The 24,693-nt window shown below is 42.4% G+C and overlaps 1 protein-coding gene across 2 annotated transcripts in view; it reads right to left on the bottom strand.

Annotated features, from left to right (window-relative positions):
• Positions 1–13,843, bottom strand: part of mrpl23 (mitochondrial ribosomal protein L23) — a 117,820-nt gene extending 103,977 nt beyond the window's left edge. The window contains exon 1 of one of the 2 annotated variants that reach the window (XM_039744535.1): positions 13,700–13,843. In XM_039744535.1, the coding sequence (XP_039600469.1) occupies positions 13,700–13,716 (17 nt within the window). In that variant the 5' untranslated portion in view covers positions 13,717–13,843. Of the gene's footprint in view, positions 1–12,117; positions 12,142–13,699 lie in introns of those variants that run through there. The other variant, XM_039744542.1, reaches the window with a different exon arrangement.
• Positions 13,844–24,693: the final 10,850 nt, after the last annotated feature.

Raw genomic sequence — 24,693 nt, 5'->3', positions numbered from 1 at the left:
GGTTGACACGTCTCTGCAACATCGCATGGACATCGGGGACAGTGCCTCTGATTTGGCAGACTGGGGTGGTGGTCCACCTCTTTAAAAAAGGGGGACTGGAGGGTGTGTTCCAACTAAAGAGGGATCACACTCCTCAGCCTCCCTGGAAAAGTCTATTCGGGGGTTCTGGAGAGGAGGGTCCGTCAGATAGTCGAACCTTGGATTGAGGAGGAACAGTGTGGTTTTCCTCCTGGTCACGGAACAGTGGACCAGCTCTACACCCTTAGGAGAATCCTGGAGGGTGCATGGGAGTTTGCCCAACCAGTCTACATGTGTTTTGTGGACTTGGAAAAGGCGTTCGACCAAGTCCCTAAGGGGAATCCTGTGGGAGTATGGGGTACCGGACCCCCTGATAAGAGCTGTTCGGTCCCTGTACAACCAGTGTCAGAGCTTGGTCCACATTGCTGGCAGTAAGTCGAGCCCGTTTCCAGTGAGAGTTGGACTCCGCCAGGACTGCCCTTTGTCACCGATTCTGTTCATAACTTTTATGGACAGAATTTCTAGGCGCAGCCAGGGTGTTGAAGGGGTCCGGTTTGGTGGACTCAGGATTGGGTCACTGCTTTTTGCAGGTGATGTTGTCCTGTTTGCTTCATCAAGCCGTGATCTTCAGCTCTCTCTGGATCGGTTCGCAGCTGAGTGTGAAGCAGCTGGGATGAGAATCAGCACCTCCAAGTCCGAGACCATGGTCCTCAGCCGGAAAAGGGTGGAGTGCCCTCTCAGGATTGGGGGAGAGATCCTGCCCCAAGTGGAGGAGTTCAAGTATCTCGGGGTCTTGTTCACAAGTGAGGGAAGAATGGACCGTGAGGTCGACAGGCGGATCGGTGCGGCATCCGCAGTGATGCAGGCTCTGCATTAGGGCTGTTCGATATAACGATATATATCGGATGACAATATGAAAACGTCTATCGCTGCACATTACGCTATCGTTTGTTTCGTGGTGTCGCAAAATAAACTGTTTACGGCAATATTTTTTTCATTGTTTTGATGGCCACCACGTGGATGCAGACACACTAGCATGGCTGATGAAGACGAGGCAACATCAGGTAGCTCCACACAGAAGGACCTTGTTCCTAAACAAGGGGCTACCTCTGTAGTATGGAGATGGTTTGGATTTGAAGAGTCTGACACGGACCAGAAAACGGTACTGTGCAAATTATGCTGCAAACCGATCGCTACCACAGACTCCAACACGACAAACCTCTTCTACCACCTCCGCAAAAAGCACGTGAGCAAGCATGCAGAGAGTTTACAACTGAGAGGCAGGCCACATAGGATATTACAGTTGTAAAGGTACTATTTAAACGAGCATGTTAAAAGCTTGGAAGATTAATTGCTACCAAAACAATTTACTTAAGGCATAATTTTCCCTGCAGCGTTTGCTGTCAGCGTTAATCTTGTTAAAATTACGTTTCGCCACAACTGCATTAACGGCAAATCTCCGTTAGCGAGTTACGCGGATCGCCCGTGCTTGGGGCTGGGCGGCATCAACACGTTAGCGCCGTCCAGTCCCACACACGGGGCGATCAGCTGTAACTCATTAACGGAGATTTGCCACACTACGATGTGCAAATTAACATTTTACTAGAATGTAGCCTAAAAAATATTATATTTAATATTACATATTTAATATATTTTTGTCGTAAGCCTTATTGCTGCTACAGTTTGAAGTACAATGTTTACATTTGGTTTTGACAGTTAATGTTAGACTTGTATTTATTTTGTTTAAAGGGTTTATTGGCCTTATATAGTTTAGTTGTTAGTGCTTTGATCCTTTTATATTTAACTAGCAAAATACCCGCGCTTCGCAGCGGAGAAGTAGTGTGTTGAAGAAGCAATGAAAAAGAAAAGGAAACATTTTGAAAATAACGTAACATGATTGTCAATGTAATTGTTTTGTCACTGTTGTGAGTGAATAGTGTTGCTGTCATATATATATGTATAATTTACACACACACATAAACATATATATATATATACATATCTATACATACACACATACATACATACATACACACACACATATAAACATATATATACATATACATACATAGCTACATATATACACACACAGCTATTTCGTATCAGTGCAATACGCTGCTTGTTAAAACGGATAACTCCGCTCTTACGTGCAAGTCTGCGTGGATATTATGAACTATCGTATTTGTTCAAGTTCTATTTAAATTTTAAATAGAAGGAATTTTTATTTAGTCGACAGAAATATCTTTGGTAGGAATGGTAAAAACAGACAGGAATATTATTCGTGAATAAATCAACTCAAACCTTAAATAACTTAAAAGAACAAACATTCAAATTTCTTTACTCTTATGTAAATTTATATAAAAAATAAACTTAGATTTTAAATATCCCAAAAGATTTTGCTCTCCATAAAAATATATCCTTTCAAAATTATACAAATTCAAATATGAACATGCTGCATAACAAAACCTGGAAATATAAATAAAATGTGTTCCTTTCAGCAATAACAAATCAAATCATTCAGTTGTCTTTGCTCATATGTCATTTTAGAGCTGGACGCCTGGCATCTATTTTTGGCAACAGGTTCGTTTATGTTTGGTGTGAGGTTCTGTGTTGTGGAGATTCTCAGGATGGATTGCAGGTGCTCATCAGTGAGGCGACTCCTGTGTGCTGTTTTGTTAGTCTTTATCACTGAGAAGAGCTTCTCACACAGATATGTGCTACCAAACATGCACAAGGTTCGAGCCGCATGTAGACGGACTTTTTGTTCTTCAAAGTCACCAAAGCGCCGTGCAAACTCAGTGCGCGGTTTATCAGCAAAGTGCGATTTGGGAACACCGTAGTGACGACTTGGTTTAACATTACTTGGCAACAGGGAAAGTTGCACTGGTGCATTTGTGTCTCCCATAAAAGCAACTTCACTTGAAATCACTTTGTGATTGTGCACGTTAAAACGTCCGCTGGTGTCAGATTCTTATTTAATTCTTCTGCTTTCTGTATCTTCTGCATTGCATTCAGGTCTTTCAGCCTCACTGATGAGCACCTGCAATCCATCCTGAGAATCTCCACAACACAGAACTCCCTGATGTTTTGTCTCATAGTGCCGTCTTAGATTAAATTCTGTAATTACAGCCACATTAGCTCCACAAATGAGACACACGGGTTCAGTAAACATATACTCAGCCTCCCATCGGTTTTAAAGGCTCTATTTTCAGAATCAACTTTTCTCTTCAGCATCGTGTGAGCTAGCTTCGCAATAACTTGCAGCATCATAAGCTAGACTTGATTAACGCGTAAGTGTTCGCAAGGCAGCTGAAGCGCTGCATTATGGGATCTGTAGTTTATTGTGTTACCAGCGCTTCATATACCGGGCCATTAATAACAATAATACAGTATATAAAATGATCTCGCGGGCGGATATAATTACACGCCGGGCGGATGTGGCCCGCGCCCTTGAGTTTGACACATATGGACTAAATAGAACTTGAAAAGATATATTTTTCAAATGTGATCGCAATTCAGATAGAGTTGACGCGCACTACAGCCTGCATGCCTCAATAAGTCATCCTCCCCTCGCTCTTACTTTTTTACCGTTCATCTAATGAATACACTGAGTATGGCTTTACCAAAACAATCATTGATGGCGAATAAAGTATCCATTATTCGAGTATGTAGATCGGGATATATATATACATATATATATACCCGCGTATCATAGCGAGAAGTAGTGTGTTAAAAAGCTAGAAAAGAAAAGGGAACATTTTAAAAATAACGTAACATGACTGTCAATATACAGTATTTGTTTTGTGAGTGTTACTGAGTGTTGCTGTCATCAAGGATTTGATTATCATTATTTCTTTCAATCAGGTTCGTATTTGTAGGATGTGTTGTGTTCAAGTTACATTCCGTGTTTGTCAATCGTTGTAAAGATGACAGGTTTCATTCATCGATTCGTTTCTTACTGCATCAATAAACAGCTCGTCTTCTTCTTTATCTGAGACCTGACACACTGCATGCACGGGTTTTTTACACTGTCTTCCTTTAGCGGGACATTGACTTTTTCCACGTGTGCTTTGTTTCCGCAGTAGTTGGATTTATGAATATGCTTGTATGTATCAGACGCTTCATATTTTTGCTGCCTTTTCAATTGTGTAATTCGGTTTTGTTCAGCTCTTTGGAACTGTTGCTTTTATCTGTGCACTGCCAGTTCACGTGAGCCACTCGGTGTACATGCATCGAAGGTTCCCAGCTGTGCTGGTGCCATCTCGTGCTATGTCCATGGCTGTATTTAATGTTACCTTAGTCCTGGCACTTAAAACTTTCTCTCGCAGTTTCGCTGAGTTTGTGTCAAACACCACCCTGACCATCTCATCTTCCTCTCCATAAGCACAGTCCTTCACCCGTGAATATTTAGTGGAGTTTGCTATTGGATTGCCGCTGACGGACGGCCTTATATGGGCAGGCACTAAATTACAAACGCCAGCGGCAGCCTGTCTATGAACTTAATTTAAAGTGTAGGTTTACATCGTGCTTTGTTTCAGTAGCAGAACTCATGAATATGGTTGTATATGTCACTCGCTCACTTATTGTTTCGCTGCCTTCTCAATTATATAATGCATGTTTTCTTCAGCGCTTTTTGAGGTCTTCCTGGTTTTCTATGTACTGCGTGATTACGTGGGAGGTGTGATGATGTCACACAAACTCCCCCACGGCGTTGAAGCTCATCTCCATTACAGTAAATGGAGAAAAACTGCTTCCAGTTATGACCATTACGCGTAGAATTTCGATATAAAACCTGCCCAACTTTTGTAAGGAAGCTGTAAGGAATGAACCTGCCAAATTTCAGCCTTCCACCCACACGGGAAGTTGGAGAATTAGTGATGAGTCAGTGAGTGAGTCAGTGAGTGAGTGAGTGAGTGAGGGCTTTGCCTTTTATTAGTATAGATTAACATTTTATGTTTACATTCTAAGTCAAACATTTGCTCAAATGTTCTAAGTAAAAGAACAGAAATAATTACAAGTTGAGTACTTCTCATTTTTGATTTTTTTAATTTAAATGAAAAAAAAAGGAGTGGTGATTATATAAACTATTCACTGAATACAAAGAAAATGTACTATATCATGATATCGGGATATGAAATGAAATATCGGGATATAAGATTTTGGTCATATCGCACAGCCCTACTCTGCATCGGTCTGTCGTGGTGAAAAAAAAACTGAGCCGTAAGGCAAAGCTCTCAATTTACCAGTCGATCTACGTTCCTACCCTCACCTACGTTAATGAGCTATGGGTAGTGACCGAAAGAACGAGATCGCGAATACAAGCGGCTGAAATGAGTTTCCTCCGCAGGGTGTCTGGGCTTTCCCTTAAAGATAGGGCGATAAGCTCAGTCATCCGGGAGGGGCTCAGAGTAGAGCCGCTGCTCCTCCGCATCAAGAGGAGTCAGGTGAGGTGGCTCGGGCATCTGATCAGGATGCCTCCTGGACGCCTCCTGGCGAGTGTTCGAACACGCCCACCGGGAGGAGGCCCCAGGGAAGACCCAGGACACGCTGGAGGGACTATGTCTCCCGGCTGGCCTGGGAACACCTTGGGATTCTCCCAGAAGAGCTGGAAGAAGTGGCTGGGGAGAGGGACGTCTGGACCTCTCTGCTTAAGCTGCTGCCCCCGCGACCCGACCCCGGATAAGCAGAAGAGGATGGATGGATGGATGGATGTAACTAAGTTACTTTTAAAAGTAACAGTGCAGCTCCTATTACAGATTAACAGTGATGAGGCGGATTTCTGTAATAAAGCACTCAGAATGAGGAGCATCATCATTGATAGAGGATAACCTTCTCATATTGTGAACAGGGCCCTTAATCAAACTAGGAATAGCCCCTGTAACATTTACTCGAGGAGGAACTCCAATAATATAACCCACATAATGTTGGTCCTCCCATTCCACCCTAACACTCTCTCTAGCACAGGTCATCAATTACATTTCCCTGTAACTCCGCCAAGGACGGTCCTAAGCCCGGCTGCAAAAGGAGGAAGGTGGTCGCCCTGCCGAGGTGGCCAGAACCGGGAAACCGGAGAAACTAGGCACGTAACCAATGGATAATTGAAATTCAAGTATTGCGATTCATGCTACCGCATCCGGGGCAGCCGATGCGCCAGTGTTGAGGAGCCAGGGTACTGGTGTAAAGTGGGCTACTGGCCAAAGACCCAAACTTTCCACGCCGAAAACAGAACTTCGTATCGGCGCAAGGAAAGTCCGAACTGGTCACCACGTTGGACAAAAGGAAATCATCACGAAGGAATTGACAACCTGCAAAATCACCAATCGCAGAGATATCGGAATTACGACTCACAGGATCAGGGACGATGGTCGTCAAACCACCGGCGATCAAATGACATTTTTCTACTCAGGTGGAGACAAAAGAGAGGCAGGTGTCGGATTTATGGTTACCAGTCACTCGACCAGGAGTGTGATTGCATTCCAACCAATATCCAACCGCCTAGCAGTCCTCACCATTAAAGGCACTATCAAAACCCACATCATCTCCATCTACGTTCCAACAGAGACCTGTCAGGATCCAGTCAAACATGATTTCTACAACCAACTACAACAAACGCTGGATTCCCTCCCACAGACTGATGTGATCCTCCTGGCTGGTGATTTCAATGCGCACATCGGCACAGATCGAACGGGATGGGAAAACTTTATGGGCCAATTTGGACATGGACATATCAATGACAATGGATTGCGTCTTCTATCCATCGCCAGCGCCTACGACCTCCTTGTGGGAAACAGCCACTTCCAACATCCTCTGAAACATCAACTCACATGGCGAAACCCAGCTGGCAAGGACTCTGCAGTTTTGGACTACATTTTGGTCAACTCCCAGTTTCGATCGTCGCTCAAGGATGTCTGGGCAATGCGTGGTCCAGACTGTGGATCGGACCATTACCTTGTACGCGCCAAGCTCCAACTTCGACTGCAATGGGCCAAATGCAAATCATGGCCTCCGATCAAGCTGGAGTGGAAAAGTCTAGTAGATCCTGTCCGCAAGGCCGAATTCCAACTCCAGCTATCCAATCCCTTCGCAGCATTGGCACAATCAGAGGATGTCAACGTCGAAGAAAAACAAATTTCGAACACCATCATGGACTGCGCCAAGGAAATGTGTCCGCCAACTCGCCATCAAACACAGCCACGGATATCTGATGAATGCTTGGATATGGTAAACGAACGAAAGCTAGTCAAACTGTCCAATTTCGAACGATAGCGGCAGCTCAACCGAGAAATTCGCTGTCAGATGAAAGAAGAGCGAGAGGCCTACTAGAACCAAGCGGCGGCCGACCTGGAACAGGCAGCCTCCAAACACGAGTACCTCACGCTCTATCGAACTCTTCGACGACCGAGTGGAAAGGCCAAGTCAACAAATGACAACATCCAAAATGCCGATGGAACCTTCGTTCGATCACCAACAGAGCGCCTTCAACGATGGAAACAATTCTTTGAGGAGCTCTACAATCACCCCCCACCACAAGGCGCACCATTGGAACCACCAAGCATCGACCCGCCAGAGGTCCAAATGTCTGACGCTGACCCAACTATGGAAGAGGTCTGGACTGCCGTTCGAACTCTGAAAAATGGCAAGGCACCAGGACAGGACCAGGTCACGGCCGAAGCGATCAAGGCTGGTGGGGATCCATTACTCAATCGATTGCTCCTGTTCATCCGAACCATCTGGCGTACTGAACAAATACCACAATCATGGAAGAAGGCCACCATCGTGCCAATTCACAAAAAAGGCAACAATCGAGACTGCAAGAACTACCGAGGCATCAGCTTGCTCTCCATTGTTGGAAAGGTCTTCATGAAGATCATACAATTAAGGCTGCAGAGGCACCGTGAACAGACCAGTCGGGAAGAGCAAGCCGGATTCAGGCCAAACTGCGGCTGCAGTAACCAGATCTTCAACCTCCGTCAACTGATGGAGGAAAGAATCTGAAAAAAACAGTCATTGTCTTCATTGACTTTCGATCTGCCTTTGACTGCGTCCACTGGCCAGCACTGTGGAAAGTACTGGAGATCGAACTTGTGCCTCAGAAAGTCATCAAACTCCTCCAGGAAAGCTACGCTGGGTCCTCCAGCCAAGTACGCATTCGAAATAAATTATTTGAGGAGTTTACCATCCGAACTGGTGTCCGTCAGGGAGATGTTGTTTCTCCACTGCTATTTAACATCGTAGTCGACGCCATCATGAGAAAGGTCTTTGAAGGCAGACAAGGAATTCAGTATGGTGAGGATGGCTTTCTGACTGATCTCATGTTCGCAGACGACAGTGGCATCCTGGCCGGTGACGACGTGGTGGCCACGGACGTTCTCTACAACATCGCCCAGCCATATGGATTGAAAATAAAGTGCTGACAACAGACGGATCGCAGACCAACGTGCAACTCGATGGTGTGCAGATCGATCAGGTCCAAGAATTTAAATACCTTGGGTCGCTGGTCCAGGAGAAGAAAGTGGCGTCCACAGTCGAATTGGTCAAGCAACCGCGGCATTTGCTTGCCTAAAGTGGTGCCTGTGGAAGCAAACCAATATTTCCAACAAGACCAAAATTCGACTCTTCAGAACTCTGATTCTGCCAATTCTCCTCTATGGATCCGAGAGGTGGACACTGCTCAAGCAAGATCTCAACAAACGAATCTTCCAAATGCGATGCCTGCGACAAATCCTACGAATCTCACTCCGAGACCGCATACGAAATGAGGAAATCCGTCACCGGTGTGATCAACAGCCAACAATCTAGGAGCAAATCCAACAACGACGACTACAGTGGTTTGGCCACGTCTGCAGAATGGAAGGCAGCCGGTTACCACACAAACTCCTCTGGTGAGATCGACCCACACAGTGGAGAATCCAAAGAACGGCACCAAAGAAAACGTGGCTCAAGCAGGTCGAAGACAACATCAGAAACCGTCGACTCAACCTCGACGAGGCAGAACAGCCGCCATGGATCACCTTACATGGAAACGCCTGCAAAATGAAATCCGACAACCACTGGCACCCACAGCAGTGTACAGGCTTAGGACCAGGTCCAGACCAAACTCCAGCTAGGGACCAAAGAAAGAAAAGATATTTCCCTGTTTTATAGACAGACTCTTCCATGGGAGTCTTTTTCTAACCTTCCCTTTACTCCTTCCATAGACCACCCAACCTAAGCAAACTTCTTATCACCAGCTCATTTCATGGAAAACAGACAAACTTCTCATCTGGCACTTTCATGTTATAACAAGAGTCACTTTGTCACTTGAAAAGTTGTCACCAACAATACCCTTTGTATCTGCTCTCTCTCGGCTAAATTCAGTATTAAACAAATGGCCTCTTGCCAGTCTAAAAATCTTATTTACTGCATTTCTTAAAGGAAGTGCCCAGTCATCTACACAAAATGAAATGAAGCTAGCAGAGTATTTCAGGGAGAAAAATTCAGATCTCTTGATCACAGGCACAATGTTCTGTCTTTTTGTGTTATTTTTTTCACAGGGCTTCAAAGCCACTTTTCAAGGTAAAACTCAGGTCATTCTCAGCCTGAATCGCATATTTCTTCAGGTCTTAATGGCCAACTAACTTTTTAATCTCTCCCTTCATCTTCTCTAATAAAGCTTTTACTCAGCTTTTCTCCTTTCGTCTTCCCTGGTTTTGTTCCCTTCTATGTATGTTACCTGTTCTTTCCTATTTAGTTACACACCAGATGAAGGTTATACTGCAGAAACGTTGCGTCTTTAACTTTCTTTCCTTTTCAGCTAGGAAATAATCTTTAACCTTTTTTTTCTTTAATGTTACTTGGTATAGACCAGGTTATTTTCCAATTTAAGCAACCTTGTGGAACTCTATAACGGTGGCCATCAGAGATGCAGCGACCCAATTTAAGCATGGCATTCCTAATGTTGTCACATACGCAGTCTATAAATTGAAACAGCTGCAACATTCTCTGTGAACTGATCTGTGAATATAAGTACTGTAATGCGATTTTAGAATAAACAAAACTGGGAATTGTATATATAACCTTAAAGAGATATTTCAAACTTAACTACAATATGATGATTGTCTATAAATTCTTGGTAATGCTAAATTGGCTTATGGATGTGTACCCTGTGATGGACTACCCAGGAGATTGTTCCTGCCTTGTGCTTGCTCGGCTCCAGGCTCAGTTGGCTTAGAAAATTGTAGAGAAAGGTATGGTAGTAAAAAAATACACTCCTTATAAAAAAAAAAGGTCAAACACACAGCTTACTCCTTCATTATACAATTCCTACATTCAAAAAAACAATTTATTCAAAGATACAATGTACTGACTACTTTACTGTTCCAAATAGGAGTGGAGCAAGGAGAGAATCTGCACTTATAACACTGCAAAAAAGAAAATCTAAGCAAAGGAAAAACTTTTATATCTAGCCACTAATCTTGTTTTCCTTATTCAAAGGACCAGTTTATACTACACACTCAGAACACTTACACGCACACATCATGGCTGTCACACATTCCCAGCGTTCTTTTGACGCATCTTCTGAGCATACAGCAACAGCAAAAATATGGGTGGAGTGTGTGTTCAACTTTTGGGCTCCAGCAGGATAAATATTCATGTTTTGATGTTTGATGAATGATTCAATGCAGTGAAGCAAATCATCAAACTTAAATCCTGACATGCAAATGCATTAATGATGCTTTTCTTCATCCATTTCTCGTGTAGGCAATACAAGCGTCGGATATTTGCCATTGTAATGACACAACACTATTAAAGGTCTCACATTGCATTTTCAGTGTAGCTGTTGCCTTAATTTTTTTTTTTTTTTGGTACCTTTGCATCAGTTTATCAATCTTTAATATCGTTCTTCCATTAACTCATAACACAATAAATCCGGACATTGTTTTCTCACCATGATGATTTCTCACATTGTCACCTGGTGGAATCCTCCAGATTTATTAAAGTACACACCCAAGTATAGTCAGTACACAGCAGCAGCATCCTCAAGCACACACATAGTGTAGCATTAAGTATTTTTCATCCATCTATTATCCAACCCGCCATATCCTAACTACAGGATCACGGGGGTCTGCTGGAGCCAATCCCAGCCAACACAGGGCGCAAGGCAGGAAACAAACTCCAGGCAGGGTGCAAGCCCACCGCAAGCATTAAGTACAGTGGTGTGAAAAACTATTTGCCCCCTTCCTGATTTCTTATTTTTTTGCATGTTTGTCACACAAAATGTTTCTGATCATCAAACACATTTAACCATTAGTCAAATATAACACAAGTAAACACAAAATGCAGTTTTTAAATGATGGTTTTTATTATTTAGGGAGAAAAAAAATCCAAACCTACATGGCCCTTTGTGAAAAAGTAATTGCCCCCTTGTTAAAAAATAACCTAACTGTGGTGTATTACACTTGAGTTCAATTTCCGTAGCCACCCCCAGGCCTGATTACTGCCACACCTGTTTCAATCAAGAAATCACTTAAATAGGAGCTACCTGACACAGAGAAGTAGACCAAAAGCTAGACATTATGCCAAGATCCAAAGAAATTCAGGAACAAATGAGAACAGAAGTAATTGAGATCTATCAGTCTGGTAAAGGTCATAAAGCCATTTCTAAAGCTTTGGGACTCCAGCGAACCACAGTGAGAGCCATTATCCACAAATGGCAAAAACATGGAACAGTGGTGAACCTTCCCAGGAGTGGCGGCCGAACAAAATTACCCCAAGAGCGCAGAGCGACTCATCCGAGAGGTCACAAAGACCCCAGGACAACGTCTAAAGAACTGCAGGCCTCACTTGCCTCAATTAAGGTCAGTGTTCACGACTCCACCATAAGAAAGAGACTGGGCAAAAACGGCCTGCATGGCAGATTTCCAAGACGCAAACCACTGTTAAGCAAAAAGAACATTAGGGCTTGTCTAAATTTTGCTAAGAAACATCTCAATGATTGCCAAGACTTTTAGGAAAATACCTTGTGGACTGATGAGACAAAAGTTGAACATTTTGGAAGGCAAATGTCCCGTTACATCTGGCGTAAAAGGAACACAGCATTTCAGAAAAAGAACATCATACCAACAGTAAAATATGGTGGTGGTAGTGTGATGGTCTGGGGTTGTTTTGCTGCTTCAGGACCTGGAAGGCTTGCTGTGATGGATGGAACAATGAATTCTACTGTCTACCCAAAAATCCTGAAGGAGAATGTCCGGCCATCTGTTCGTCAACTCAAGCTGAAGCGATCTTGGGTGCTGCAACAGGACAATGACCCAAAACACACCAGCAAATCCACCTCTGAATGGCTGAAGAAAAACAAAATGAAGACTTAGGAGTGGCCTAGTCAAAGTCCTGACCTGAATCCAATTGAGATGCTATGGCATGACCTTAAAAAGGCGGTTCATGCTAGAAAACCCTCAAATAAAGATGAATTACAACAATTCTGCAAAGATGAGTGGGCCAAAATTCCTCCAGAGCGCTGTAAAAGACTCACTGCAAGTTATCGCAAACGCTTGATTGCAGTTATTGCTGCTAAGGGTGGCCCAACCAGTTATTAGGTTCAGGGGGCAATTACTTTTTCACACAGGGTCATGTAGGTTTGGATTTTGTTTTCCTCCCTAAATAATAAAAACCATCATTTAAAAACTGCATTTTGTGTGTACTTGTGTTATATTTGACTAATGGTTAAATGTGTTTGATGATCAGAAACATTTTGTATGACAAACATGCAAAAGAATAAGAAATCAGGAAGGGGGCAAATAGTTTTTCACACCACTGTATATTCCCAGCCTTAAATTTATTGACTCAACAAGAAATGTGCATTTCAGTTTAGCTTATTTTAAGAAATCTTGTCAGGTAAAATTGCTGTGTAGCTTTTATTTAGCAAATATATATATATATATATATATATATATATATATATATATATATATATATTATATTTTATTATATTATATATATCTGCCAATGGGGTAAGCAAAATTTACTTGACAAGATTTCTTAAAATAGGCTAAATTTTCAGCAGGCATTTCTTCAAGAACCAATAAATCAATAACTTAAACATGATAAAATGGCTTAACAAAAAAAAATAAAAATCTTTTATTCCACTAATTTAGATTTACTTTTTTCAAGTAATAAGCAATTTTCCAAGAATCAAGGGCTTGCTCATCTAAATTAGGTAACTGGATTAATAACTCCCTGCATTTAAAATCACAAGACAACACGAGGCCTATGCCATCACATTTTTAAAAAGTAAGCGAGGAATCCAAAAAATATGAGGTATTGTCATTGGAGATGAAATTCTTGACACCGTTAGTTCTAAAAACGGAATTTACAGTCAGGAAATTAACTAAATGCAATTCCACATCACGTATTCGTTCTTATTTTTCCAAATGCATTAGAATGAGACTGAATGCGTTAATTTATAAGTTTTGTGCACAACACATTTACTCATTTATACACACACACACACACAAAAAAATATGCCAATTTAGAGTGGGCAATTAACTTGACTGTACCTCTCTAGGATTTGGCATGAAATTCCAAGCTAAACAAACCGAAAAGGAACGATTACCCTAACTGCTACTAATTCCAAACTTTTGTGCATTCAATGACAAATTCAAAATCCGTACAAGTCGCATACGAGAAATGTTAATTTACTTACAAGACCTTCTGCGCCATAACCGAGTCACCTGTAGACCTTCTGTAGCGTGCTCAGATCTCCTCCAGTCAGTAAAACATAGAGGCACACAAACACATGCGTCTTCCGGTTCCTCGTGATGACGTCAGAACATGAGTGCAATAAATATGAGAGGCGCGCACATTTAAGCATTCGGCTCGCGGCCTCCAGCTGCCTCGCCACCTGCTGGTCTTTGGCCAGGATAAGAAATGCGGAGAATGTCAAAGATAAAGCACAGCCGTTACTTTTCCCCATTTATTGTACGGTTTATAGCAGTGTTTTTTGCTTTGTTTTAAAGATTGCATCAGTAAGTATTTTATTTAGTTATACCCCTAGTCAATTTTCTGTTATATCCACATCCCTATCTCATCTTTACTACGTCTTTAGAGACAGTACGTATGCGCTGATCAGACAGGGTGGTCCAGATCTAATTATGCAGGTCCAGATCGTCTGGATGACTTTGATTTATGCGGGGACGATTCCAGTTCGGCGCAAACACGATTCTTCATGTCATCAGTTCGCACACTTCTCGATGGTCCGGGATTTTTCGGGTGAATTTCTATGTAATAAACTTAATAGGTTATAGCGTAATGAAAATTGCATAATTAGATCTGGACCATCCTATAGCCTATATGCCAGGGGTGGCGAACTCCAGGTCTAGCACTCGTAGTTGTTCATGATGCTTTTCTGACGACCAGATGGAAACGCCGCATGTTGTCGGTGCCCTCTTCTGACGTCTTCGTTCCTTCTTCTTCTTCCTCCCTCCTTCCTTACTATATCGCTCCTCAGATGAGGCATATTTATTCTAAAATTCTAGCAGTGGGGGTTTGCAAGATGTGATTGTTAGATATTCTCATTGGCTGGCTGTCAATATGATGAATGAATTCACCTAAATTCCCAAAAAAATAAAACTTTTTTTTTATGTTCCCTGAGGTGTCTTCCTTTCCCAGGCTGTAAAATAATTAGATGTCCATCCTTTCTCAGGTTATAAAGTAACTGATAGCCTGAGCCACCAGCATGTCTTCCTTTCTTTGTTGGAACAGCTGTTATAAAAGTGGGGTATAACTGGGAAGAAGACATGTCTTGATTTGTCCTGAAAGTGGTTCATCTGTTGTCTTGTCTTGAGCAAATTATAATGGAAATATAAGCCAAAATGTACAGATTTTGTACCCCACAACATGAAGGGTTATAAAAACATCTTATCCTTTACTGTATTCATGTACTACATTTTATGTCAATAATTACACTATGTAATTCCTGGCTTCCAAGAGTTATATTTCAACTGCTTTAGTCTAAAGCCTATGGAAAAACGACTACATTCAGCACAAAACTTTGATTTTATGACCACAGCCCAGAAAATTTCGTATTTATAGTGACAAAACAAGGGAATTTTTATCTTTTCGTTCATGCGGTCTGATAAAGAACAACACTTGCATGGTAAATAGACAAAGACAGTCAAAACCACTCAAAAAGGTTCAGAAATGAGTAGGTGTTCTAGATTTGCGACTGTACTGCAAATCACTTTCTCGAAGAAGCCCCCAAATGTAGTCCCTCATCATGTTTTCGTTATACTGCCCTTGGTAACGACGTTCAAAGTCCAGTATATCTTGATGAAAGCGCTCGCCTTGCTTCTCTGAGTAAACTTCTATGTTCTCCTTGAATTTGCCAAGATGAGTGTCAATTATATTGATTTTGAGAGACATTCTGCGTCCCATTTTGGCGTAATTCTTTATGAGAGTCCGAACCAACTGCACATAGTTTTCAGCCTTGTGATTACCCAGGAAGCCATGAACCACTGCAACGAAACTGTTCCAAGCCATTTTCTCTGTCCTGTTCAGCAGCTTGGCCAATTCGTCACATTCTATGATCTTCTTGATCTGTGGTCCGACGAAGATACCAGCTTTGACCTTTGCCTCGGACAGCTTTGGAAAGAGATCTTGGAGGTACTTGAAAGCTGCTGACTCCTTGTCAAGAGCCATGACAAATTGCTTGATGAGGCCTAACTTGATGTGCAGTGGTGGCATCAGCACCTTCTGAGGTTCTATCAGCGGCTCCCACTTGACGTTGCTCTTCCCCACAGAGAACTCGGTCCGCTGTGGCCAGTCCTTTCTGTGATAGTGCGCCTTAGTGTCACGGCTGTCCCAGAGGCAAAGGAAACAAGGAAATTTTGTGAAACTGCCTTGAAGGCCAATCAGGAATGACACCATTTTGAAGTCTCTGATGACCTCCTATCCATAGTCGTCATACTTCAAGGCACTCAGCAACATCTTGACACTGGTGTAGTCCTCTTTGAGATGCACAGTGTGAGCCATAGGGAGAGTCGGGTAGTTGTTTCCGTTGTGAAGCAGCATGGCTTTGAGGCTCCAGGATGAACTGTCTATGAATAGGCGCCATTCACTCGGGTTACAGGTGATACCTATAGCCTCGAATAGACCGGCCACATTGTTGCAGAAGCACAGCCCATCTTGCCGACTGAAGAAGTTGGAAAATGTTTGGTGACACTTTCTCTGATTTGTGACTTGCACGCTTTCATCCAACAAGTTCCACTGCTTGAGCCTGGATGTCAGAAGCTCAGCATTGGACTTGGTAAGACCAAGGTCTCTGATCAGATCGTTGATGTCTTTCTGGTTAGGGAAGTATGGCCTTCTCTCCTAAGCCGCATCTGTGAAACCGCAATCTGGATCTGCAATATCTTCCTCACTGTCTGACTTGTCTGATGGCTGATCCCTCTTCGGAGGAGTGGGAATGGGCAGCTCGGGGCAGTGTGGTACTGGGGCAATGGAAGAAGGAATGCCTGGATAAATGATTTGAGGCACATTCTTGCCAGTGCGACGTTTGGTAGGATCCACCATGCAGAAGTAGCAGTTGCTTGAGTGGTCAGTCGGTTGCTGCCAAATTCGCGGGATAGCAAACTTCATGGCTCTCTTTTCTCCCCTGTACCAACCTTCAAGAGTTTTCTTGCAATATTTGCATGTGAAATGAGGTGCCCAGGGCTTGTCTTGATCCCCGACAGGCATGCCGAAGTATGCCTTGTAGGCCTCGCACATCTTATGACATGCTTTCACAGAATACTTTCTCGCTCTTGTCTTTATAAATTGGCCACAGACGTAGCAAAATGCATCTGCTGGGTGCAAGCAACCTCTTGATGCCATCTAAATCAAATCAAAAAAATAACATAAACCGAAATGTTTATTCGAGTCACCTGTGCTTTTATACTTGTATGACTACTATTGGACAGTCCGAGAACGTTCTAGAAAGTTCTAAAAGTTTCTTGAAAGTTCTAGATAATTCTGGGAAATTCTAGAAACTTCCGGACAATTCTAACAGTTCAAGACTACTCAGTATTGAATGCGAATCGAGAATTTTCTCGAAAACAGACAAAATATCATTGTCCTGATCACAAAAGCAAAGTTTTTGTGGAACAACAGTTATTTTCTATTTTTTTAGGCAAAACGGGTTAGGAAAACACACTTTGTACCCAGGAACAAAATAAAAATAAAAATTTGTTACATAGTGTTATTTATTAACAGTGGTGTTTATTTACTGATGTAGGTATTTATAGTAGGTTTAGAAATAGCAAAGGGGAGTTTGGAGATGTGGATGAACCTCAGTCATCGTAAAGGAGAGTGTGTATGAGATGTCACGCACTCTACAACGTTAAAACCTTCTCTGTGTCGTGGGCCTTAAATGCAACAAAACACTACCTGAGAGAGGGGGTCCATCTGATGACTTTGATGTTTCGCCTGAGTGACTGTTGTTCTGCCTAATTGCAATAACAGAATAGCATAGTGTATAGCAGAATAAAGGTACAGCACTGTAAAGGTGGGGAGGACCTCATCTGAGTCAGCTGTCTGGTGCAATGCAATATGTATGTATGTATGTATATGAATTTGGGGCCCTGCAGCTTGAACTGTTATAGGAGCCCCTTCACAACCAGCATCAAGGTCTGGCTAACACTGTTATCTTCTTTAATGGGGCTGTTCCATGACAGATCACCACAATTTATTTTAAATTTAGCATTTACATCTCAGATTTTGATTAAAATTGCTGTTGTAGTGAATTACACTATATTATTAATAGTATTAGTCATCAGTCAGTCATTGTCCAACCCGCTGTATCCTAACACAGGGTCACGGGGATCTGCTGGAGCCAATCCCAGCCAGCACAGGGCACAAGGCAGGAACAAATACCTGGGCAGGGTGCCAGCCCTCCACAGTATTAATAGTATTATCAATTTACAAAACCCTTCTCATGCAGTAGACACCAAAGTTTTAAGCAATGTGAACTAAAGTCACTTCTGGGGCCCCTCTGGGGTTAGGGGCCATGAAGCTTAAGCTTCATTAGTATTATAGTAGACACACCCCTGGACCCGTGACAACACCTAGCCTCTTTAGATAGCCATCTTGCTTCCTTGGGAAGAAGAAAAGGATCAACATGTTTTTACCCTACATTGTGGCAAACAGATGCAATTTCAGTGGTCTTCTTTTTATATCTTTATCTTTTCTTTTCTTTTCTATCTGTTCTTTATATACTCAGCAAAAAAGGAAACGTCCTCTGACTTTCAACTGTTTTTACTTTTAGTAAACTTAATGTGTAAATATTTGTATGAACACTAAAAGAGTCAACACCATAAGACATAAACTAAAAATGTTTCACAATGTGTCCCTGAATGAAGGGAGGCTCAAAATCAATACAGTAGTACCAGTCAGTATCTGGTGTGGCCACCAGCTGCTTGAAGTACTGCAGTGCATCTCCTCCTCATGGACTGGACCAGATTTGTCAGTTCTTGCTGTGAGATGTTACCCCACTCTTCCACCAAGGCACCTGCAAGTTCCTGGACATTTCTGGGGGGAATGGCCCTAGCCCTCACCCTGCGATCCAACAGGTCCCAGACTTGCTCAATTCCTTCGACGATAAACACGAATTCGTTCATCACTCCTGGTGAGACAAAACCGTGACTCATCAGTGGAGAGCACTTTTTGCCACTCCTGTCTGGTCCAGCGAAGGTGGGTTTGTGCCCATAGGCGGCGTTGTTGCTGGTGATGTCTGGTAAGGACCTGCCTTACAACAGGCCTACAAGCCCTCAGTCCTGCCTCTCTCAGCCTATTGCGGACAGTCTGAGCACTGATGGAGGGATTGTGTGTTCCTTGTGTGACTCGGGCAGTTGTTGTGGCCATCCTGTACCTGTCACGCAGGTGTGATATTCGGATGTACCGATCCTGTGCAGGTGTTGTTACACGTGGTCTTCCACTGCGAGGATGATCAGCAGTCCTCATGCCTCCCTGCAGCATGCCTAATGCACGTTCACGCAGATGAGCAGGGACCCTGGGCATCTTTCTTTGGGTGTTTTTCACAGTCGGTAGACAAGTCTCTTTAGTGTCCTGCGTTTTTAGAACTGTGACCTTAAATGCCTACTTTCTGTAAGCTGTTAAGGTCTTAACGACCATTCCACAGGCGCATGTTAATTAATTGATTATGGTTAATTGAACATGCATGGAAAACATTGTTTAAACCCTTTACAATGAAGATCTGTAAAGTTATTTGGATTTTTAAAACATTATTGTTGAAATACGCAGTCCTGAAAAAGGAACATTTCTTTTTTTGCTGAGTATATACTGTATATCCAGGACTCTGAACAAATCCAAATCATATTATATGATATCATCTACTGTTAAATTCTGCTCTGCACTTGTAATATTTCTATTTCACTTATATTGTATTGAGGATTGTTTGTGCTCTGTTCTGGTTATTGTATTGTATTTACACCCTTTGTTTGACACCCACTGCACGCCAAACCTACCTGGAAAGGAGTCTCTCTTTGAACTGCCTTTCCCAAGGTTTCTTCCACTTTTTATTTGGGATTTTTTCCTTGTCTTCTTAGGGAGTCGAGGCTGGGGAGCTGTCAAAAGGCAGGGCCTGTTAAAGCCCATTGTGGAACTTCTTGTGTGATTTTGGGCTAGACAAAAAAAAATTGTATTGTATTGTATTGTATAACCTTAACCATTTTTAGGTGTATTAGCATAAAATGTACAAAGACCCTATTGTGAAAACCCAGGCCAGTCTAGCTGGCCATTTGTCTGCCTATCCACATGAAACAACTCGGCCCCCTATTTACCAGTTTTGTTGAGATGTGGCAGGCTTGTTCTTTCAAATAATTTGTCGAGACAGTTCAGTTTTTGTTGTGATGTCTCAAACAGATCATACTGCAATAAGTTTTAAAATTTAGAAAATTCCCATTGAAAAGTATTGTCTCCTTCATCTTAAAACGAAATAACACTCGGTGTGACTTCGACTTTGAGTTTACTGTTTCAGTTTTACCTTGAGGGCGGTTGCTTGGACTTGTATATTTTGTGTGTATTTCTCATTTACTCATTTGTCAGATGCAGAGATGCCCAATGCAAATAAGTCAAAGGCCGGGCAGAGTGTTTTACAAACATCTCACACAGCAGCGCCCTTTATGGTCCTGCTTTTGTTGTCTTAATTAAAAGACTACCAAAAGTCGGTTCTCTACAGAGCCCCATAGGTGTCAAGCAAAAAAAAAAAAAAACTAACTGTATGTGTATAAATATATATTAAGTATGTATGTATATATTATATATAATAAGGGGGATGTGCCGGACTGTGGTAACTACAGGGGGATAAAACTGATGAGCTACAGCATGAAGTTATGAGAAAGAGTAGTGGAAGCTCGGTTAAGAAGTGAGGTGATAATTAGTGAGCAGTAGTAAAGTTACATGCCAGGAAAGAGCACCACAGATGTGATGTTTGCTCTGAGGGTGTTGATGGAGAAGTTTAGAGAAGGCCAGAAGGAGTTTCATTGTGTCTTTGTTGACCTGGAGAAAGCATATGACAGGGTGCCTCGAGAGGGGTTGTGGTATTGTATGAGGAAGTCAGGAGCGGCAGAGAAGTACGTAAGAGTTGTACAGGATATGTACGAGGGAAGTGTGACCGTGGTGAGGTCTGCGGTGGGAGTGACGGATATGTTCAACGTGAATGTGGGATTACATCAGGGATCGGCTCTGAGTCCTTTCTTATTTGAAATGGTAATGGACAGGTTGACAGACAAGATTAGACAGGAGTCCCCGTGGATTATGATGTTTGCTGATGACATTGTGATCTGTAGCAAGAGTAGGGAACAGGTTGAGGAGACCCTGGAGAGGTGGAGATATGCTCTAGAGAGGAGAGGAATGAAGGTAAGTAGGAACAAGACAGAATACATGTGTATAAATTAGAGGGAGGTCAGAGGAATGGTGAGGATGATGCAAAGAGTAGAGTTGGCGAAGGTGGATGAGTTTAAATACTTGGGATCAACAGTACAGACTAATGGGGATTGTGGAAGAGAGGTGAAGAAGAGAGTGCAGGCAGGATGGAATGGGTGGAGAAGAGTGTCAGGAGTGATTTGTGACAGACGGGTATCAGCAACAGTTAAAGGGAAAGTCTGCAGTACAGTAGTGAGACCAGCTACGTTATATGGGTTGGAGACGTTGGCGCTGACCAGAAAGCAGGAGACAGAGCTGGAGGTAGCAGAGTTAAAGATGCTAAGATTTGCACTGGGCATGACGAAGATGGACAGGATTAGAAATGAGAACATTAGAGGGTCAGCTCAGGTTGAACGGTTGGGAGACAATGTCAGAGAGGCAAGATTGCATTGGTTTGGACATGTACAGAGGACAGATGATGGGTATATTGGGAGAAGGATGTTAAGGATAGAGCTGCCAGGTAAGAGGAAAAGAGGAAGGCCTAAGAGAAGGTTTATGGATGTGGTGAGCGAAGACATGCAGATGATGAGTGTAACAGAGCAAGATACAGAGGACGGAAAGATATGGAAGAAGATGATCTGCTGTGGCAACCCCTAACGGGAGCAGCCAAAAGAAGAAGAAGAAGATGTGTAAATGTATATATATATGTATATATTTTATATATAAAATCATCATCATCATATAATAAAATAAAATACAGTGATCCCTCGTTATATCGCGTTTCGACTTTCAGGGCTTCACTCCATCGCGGATTTTAAATGTAAGCATATCTAAATATATATCACGGATTTTTCGCTGGTTTGCGGATTTCTGCGGACAATGGGTCTTTTTATTTATGCTACATGCTTCCTCAGTTTGTTTGCCCAGTTGATTTCATACAAGGGACGCTATTGGCAGATGGCTGAGAAGCTACTCAATCAGAGCACGTATTACATATTAAATAAAACTCCTCAATGATATACGATGTGCTTCCTGCGCGGTGCTTGATTGTTTGCTTTTCTCTGTCTCTCTCGCTCTCCTTGCCTGACGGAGGGGGTGTGAGCAGAGGGGCTGTTTGCACAGAGGCTGTTTGCCTAGAGGATACGGACGCTCCTCCAAAAAATGCCGCTTTATTGCGGTGCTTCGGCATACTTAAAAGCACGCATTGATTTTTTGATTGTTTTTCTTTTCTCTGACCTTCTCTGCTCCTGAAACGCATTCTTTGAAGAGGAGGATATGTTTGAATTCTTTTAATTGGGAGAAAGAACTGTCATCTCTGTCTTGTCATGGAGCACAGTTTAAACTTTTGACTAAAGGGTGTTATTTCATGTCTAGAGGGCTCTAATAATGTTAACAGTGTGGGAGAGTTTATAAGGGCTTAAATATATAAAAATAACCATGCAAACATATGGTTTCTACTTCGCGGATTTTCATCTATCGCAGGGGGTTCTGGACATGATCAAGGAGGGATTACTGTACTATATCCCTCCCTTGTGGTACAGCGGCAATTCGAAAAGGAAGCAAGACAAAATGACACTAAAGAAGGAATTCATTTAGCTTCTTTTAATACAGGCTTACACTCATAAAAATAATTTGAAGGAAGCTCCTGGCAAAGCATGATGTAGTACTGGGGCTCCTGGCAGTTGGCTTTGTCCTGTTCAAGTGTGCAAGAAGTATTGACTTAGGCACAGGCAGGAGCGATCTGTTCCATCCGTCTGTAGATGAGCTTAAATTTTCAGTGCAGTTGCCAGAGCTTTTATACTTTTCCCAGTCCTTGGTTCCAAAATAAGAACATACAATCACTAAAAAATGGGATTCAATCTTTACTAGCACAGTTCAGTTTTAAATAGCACACAGTAATTACTGACCATAAATTGACCATCAGCAAACAAGGAGTAGCCAGCGTCCTTTCAATAACCTGCTTGAGCGGCTCCATTTGTCTCTCCTTATCTCTGTTTCTTGCTCTTCCTGTCAGCTCACTTACGTTGTTTAAAGTCTTCAGCTGTGTCTATTCATGGCCTCAGTTACCAGTCTTAAGGTAAAAATATGTATTGTGGAATAAAACTCACAGATCACAGTGGCACACTACAGACCTTTAGGTGCACAGGGCAGTTGGAGTCTATGCCAGCAATTATCAGGCATAGGCCAGGAATGTTTTTTGGCTAGGGTGCCAGTCCACCGCAGGGTGAACACACACACAGTTTAGCATCACCAGTTTTCTATTTTATTATTTGAGTGGACATTTATATGTTGTTACAAACACGGCAAAACATAACCGCTACAGAATCCAAATTACAGTAACAGAAGTAAAATTATAAATAGAAAAGAACTTGGCACTAGGGAGCTTTTACTTGTCGTAAGTTCACCCACATTGGGGGCAGTAAGCAGCCAAGCAAACAGGAAATGTATACTTACCTCAAGTAAAATATCTCCAAGAATGCGTGATAAAATAATCATTTCTAGTTTTCTTTTCTTATCACAAGGATGCCTCATAAACGCGGAAGGCACATTTTCTTAAACTGAAACCTTAGTGTACATGTTCGATAAGTTCGATAAGTTTCCACCCATCTAATTACCCTTAAACCCCATTGTAAGCCACAAGAACAAACAAAGCATTTTTAAAATTTACAAACTGTAGCTGCGTTTGTCCCAAATTACCAAAGTTCTACTGCTTTTAGTTTGCTTCATAGGATAGTTCTGGCAATAATGTGTGTGTTCAAATAATTCCACAGACCAAGTATCTTTGTTTTAAAAGTTTTAGTAAAAGTCAAAGCAAAACACACAAAAAGTAAAGAAAAAACTGATATTAAAGAAAAGAAAAGTTATTGTTTAAGAAAAGTTCTTTTTAAGGCTTCTTTTCTTGTTTCATTTCTCTCAGTTTGGTCATACAGTCAAACTTAAGCACATTAAGCATAGTCAGGAAACTGTATGCCATCTCCTATTTGCAACATATCTAACAGCCCATGCTAACAGTGAGACTATTTCCTAACTGGCTTAAATAACTCTCTGTTTTACAGATATACAGGTACAGTGCATTGCCGTACCAACTACACAACAATTCAGCTCAGGATCCCGGTTGGCAACCCCCCAGGCAGACGCGCGGTCCAGTCCCGCCCTCCGAAAATTATCCTCTATCTGCCGCAGGCAGGTGTTACGTGGGTGACCCCTTGCCCTGGTCCAGCCACTTGGGTCCCCAATAATGAGGATCTTTTAAGCTGGATCACCCTCTGGGAAATGCGCCAAATGGCCGTATTGCTTTAACTGACGCTCCCTCACAATGCAGGTAGTGTGCCTCATTTGATACTCCATGAGCAACCGCTCATTTGACACAAAGTCAAACCAAAGGTACCCAAGGATTTTCCAGAGAATACACAGTACCAAAGATGTCCAGTCTTCGTCTCAGGTCACTATGTAGCGTCCATGTCTCACAACCATATAGCAAGACAGGAAGCACCAGAACTCTAAAGACTTGGACCTTCGTCCTTTTGTATAGATATCAGGAGTGCCACACACCCGTTTCCAACGACCTCATGACCCCCATGCTCTCCCAATCTGTCTACTGACTTCATAGGAAGAGTCACCACAGGCATGAATGTCACTGCCAAGGTAAGTAATCCTCTCGACAATGTTGACACTCTCTCCACAGACAGATTCACTGCTGATGGCTGTGCCTAAGAGGTCATTAAAGGCCTTGATGTTGGTTTTTATCAGGACACTTGCAAGCCCAAACACTCAGACTCC

Source organism: Polypterus senegalus, chromosome 1 (assembly GCF_016835505.1).
Source record: "Polypterus senegalus isolate Bchr_013 chromosome 1, ASM1683550v1, whole genome shotgun sequence".
Lineage (NCBI taxonomy): Eukaryota > Metazoa > Chordata > Cladistia > Polypteriformes > Polypteridae > Polypterus > Polypterus senegalus.
The sequence above is the reverse complement of the archived record's forward strand: the minus strand, read 5'-3'. Positions and strand labels throughout refer to the sequence as shown.